Source organism: Bison bison, unplaced genomic scaffold (genome assembly GCF_000754665.1).
Source record: "Bison bison bison isolate TAMUID 2011002044 unplaced genomic scaffold, Bison_UMD1.0 scf7180017859846, whole genome shotgun sequence".
NCBI classification, from domain to species: Eukaryota; Metazoa; Chordata; class Mammalia; order Artiodactyla; family Bovidae; genus Bison; species Bison bison.
This window is the reverse complement of record NW_011490418.1, coordinates 28,530-30,207: the sequence shown is the minus strand read 5'-3', so window position 1 is coordinate 30,207 and position 1,678 is coordinate 28,530. Positions and strand designations below refer to the sequence as shown.

Below are 1,678 nucleotides of genomic sequence, written 5' to 3'. Positions count from 1 at the left end.
GGCGGGCCTCCCAGGAGGGGCTTTTGTGCCAGCCTATGTCACTGTGTCCTATTTTCATTGGCAGGACCAGGCTGACTGTCCTGGGTGAGTCTCCCTCCTCCTTTCTCTCCCTCTTCTTTCCCCCAGGTTTGGACACTTTTCTGTCACTTTGCACTTTTCTGTGCCCAGTGTCAACCTGTGGTCAACCCTTCAACCAGGACCCACCTCTGGGGCCCTGACCTCTTCCCCTCCCCTGACCCCAGACCTCTCCTACTTGTCTGAGGTCCCAACAGAGCCTCCCCTCTGACCCCAGAGGCAGGGGAATGAGCAGGCTGACCTACGGACTTGTCTGTCTGGCTCCCAGACCTCGCTCTCCTCTGTCCCCCCAACCCCCAGTCTGGGCTCTATGCTGACCCAACTTTGTCTCTGAGGGTCACTTGGGGTCCCCATCTCATGGGGAAGCAGGAACTGGACTACAGATGAGGGACCCTAGGGAGACATCAGAGGGACGCAGAACCGTCAGAGCTGGGGACCAGAGTCAGAGGGCCAGGACAGGCTGGGGACCTTGGGTCTAGGGATCCGGGTCAGGGACTCGGCAGAGGTGGAAGGGCTCCCCAAGGCCTCCATGGGGCGGACCTGCAGATCCTGGGCCAGCCAGGGACCCAGGGAAAGTGCAAGGGGAAGACGGGGGAGGAGAAGGTGCTGAACTCAGAACCGGGGAAAGAGATAGGAGGTCAGGATGCAGGGGACACGGACTCCTGAGTCTGCAGGACACACTCCTCAGAGGCAGGAGTCCCTGAAGAAGCAGAGAGACAGGTACTAGGGTAGGAAATCTCCACCCAAGAAGACTCAGAGAGGAACCTGAACTCAGATCTGCCAATTGGGGGACCGAGGACAGGCAGACAGGCTCCCCCTCAACCAGAACAGAGGCTCCAAGGGACACAGACTTGGAGACCAAAGGACGCCTTCGGGCAAAGGCTCGAACAGACATGTCAGCTCAAAATATACCTGGACTGACTCAGGCAACCAGGGAGGCCACATCATCCACTCAGGGGACAGACAGACAGACTGCCAGCCCCAGGTAGACCCCCATCAACCGTCAGACGGGAAGGCAAGGAGAGTGAGGGTCAGATGTCTGTGTGGGAAACCAAGAGCCAGGGGGTCTCAGGACAGCGCTGGCAGTGGTCCAGGCTCAGGCTTTCCCAGGAAGATGGGGAGGTGCCTGAGAAAACCCCACCCACCTTCCCTGGCACAGGCCCTCTGGCTCACAGTGGTGCCTGGACTCGGGGTCCTGCTGGGCTCTCAAAGGATCCTGTGTCCCCCTGTGACACAGACTCAGGGGCTCCCATGACGGGCACCAGACCTCTGATTGTGGTCTTCTTCCCCTCGCCCACTTTGCAGGTCAGCCCACGTCCCCACCCTCGGTCACCCTGTTCCCGCCCTCCAAGGAGGAGCTCAGCGCCAACAAGGCCACCCTGGTGTGTCTCATCAGCGACTTCTACCCGGGTAGCGTGACCGTGGCCTGGAAGGCAGACGGCAGCACCATCACCCACAACGTGGAGACCACCCGGGCCTCCAAACAGAGCAACAGCAAGTACGCGGCCAGCAGCTACCTGAGCCTGACGGGCAGCGACTGGAAATCGAAAGGCAGTTACAGCTGCGAGGTCACGCACGAGGGGAGCACCGTGACGAAGACAGT

At 60.4% G+C, this 1,678-nt stretch overlaps 1 protein-coding gene across 1 annotated transcript in view; it reads left to right on the top strand.

The window, feature by feature from the left end:
• Positions 1-32: 32 nt before the first annotated feature.
• The window catches only part of LOC104982131, a gene marked incomplete at its 5' end in the record, with an annotated part of 14,546 nt that continues 12,900 nt past the window's right edge, over positions 33-1,678 (top strand). The window contains 2 exons of the mRNA XM_010831455.1: positions 33-84; positions 1,381-1,676. Of these exons, the coding sequence (XP_010829757.1) occupies positions 33-84; positions 1,381-1,676 (348 nt within the window). The remainder of the gene's footprint in view (positions 85-1,380; positions 1,677-1,678) is intronic.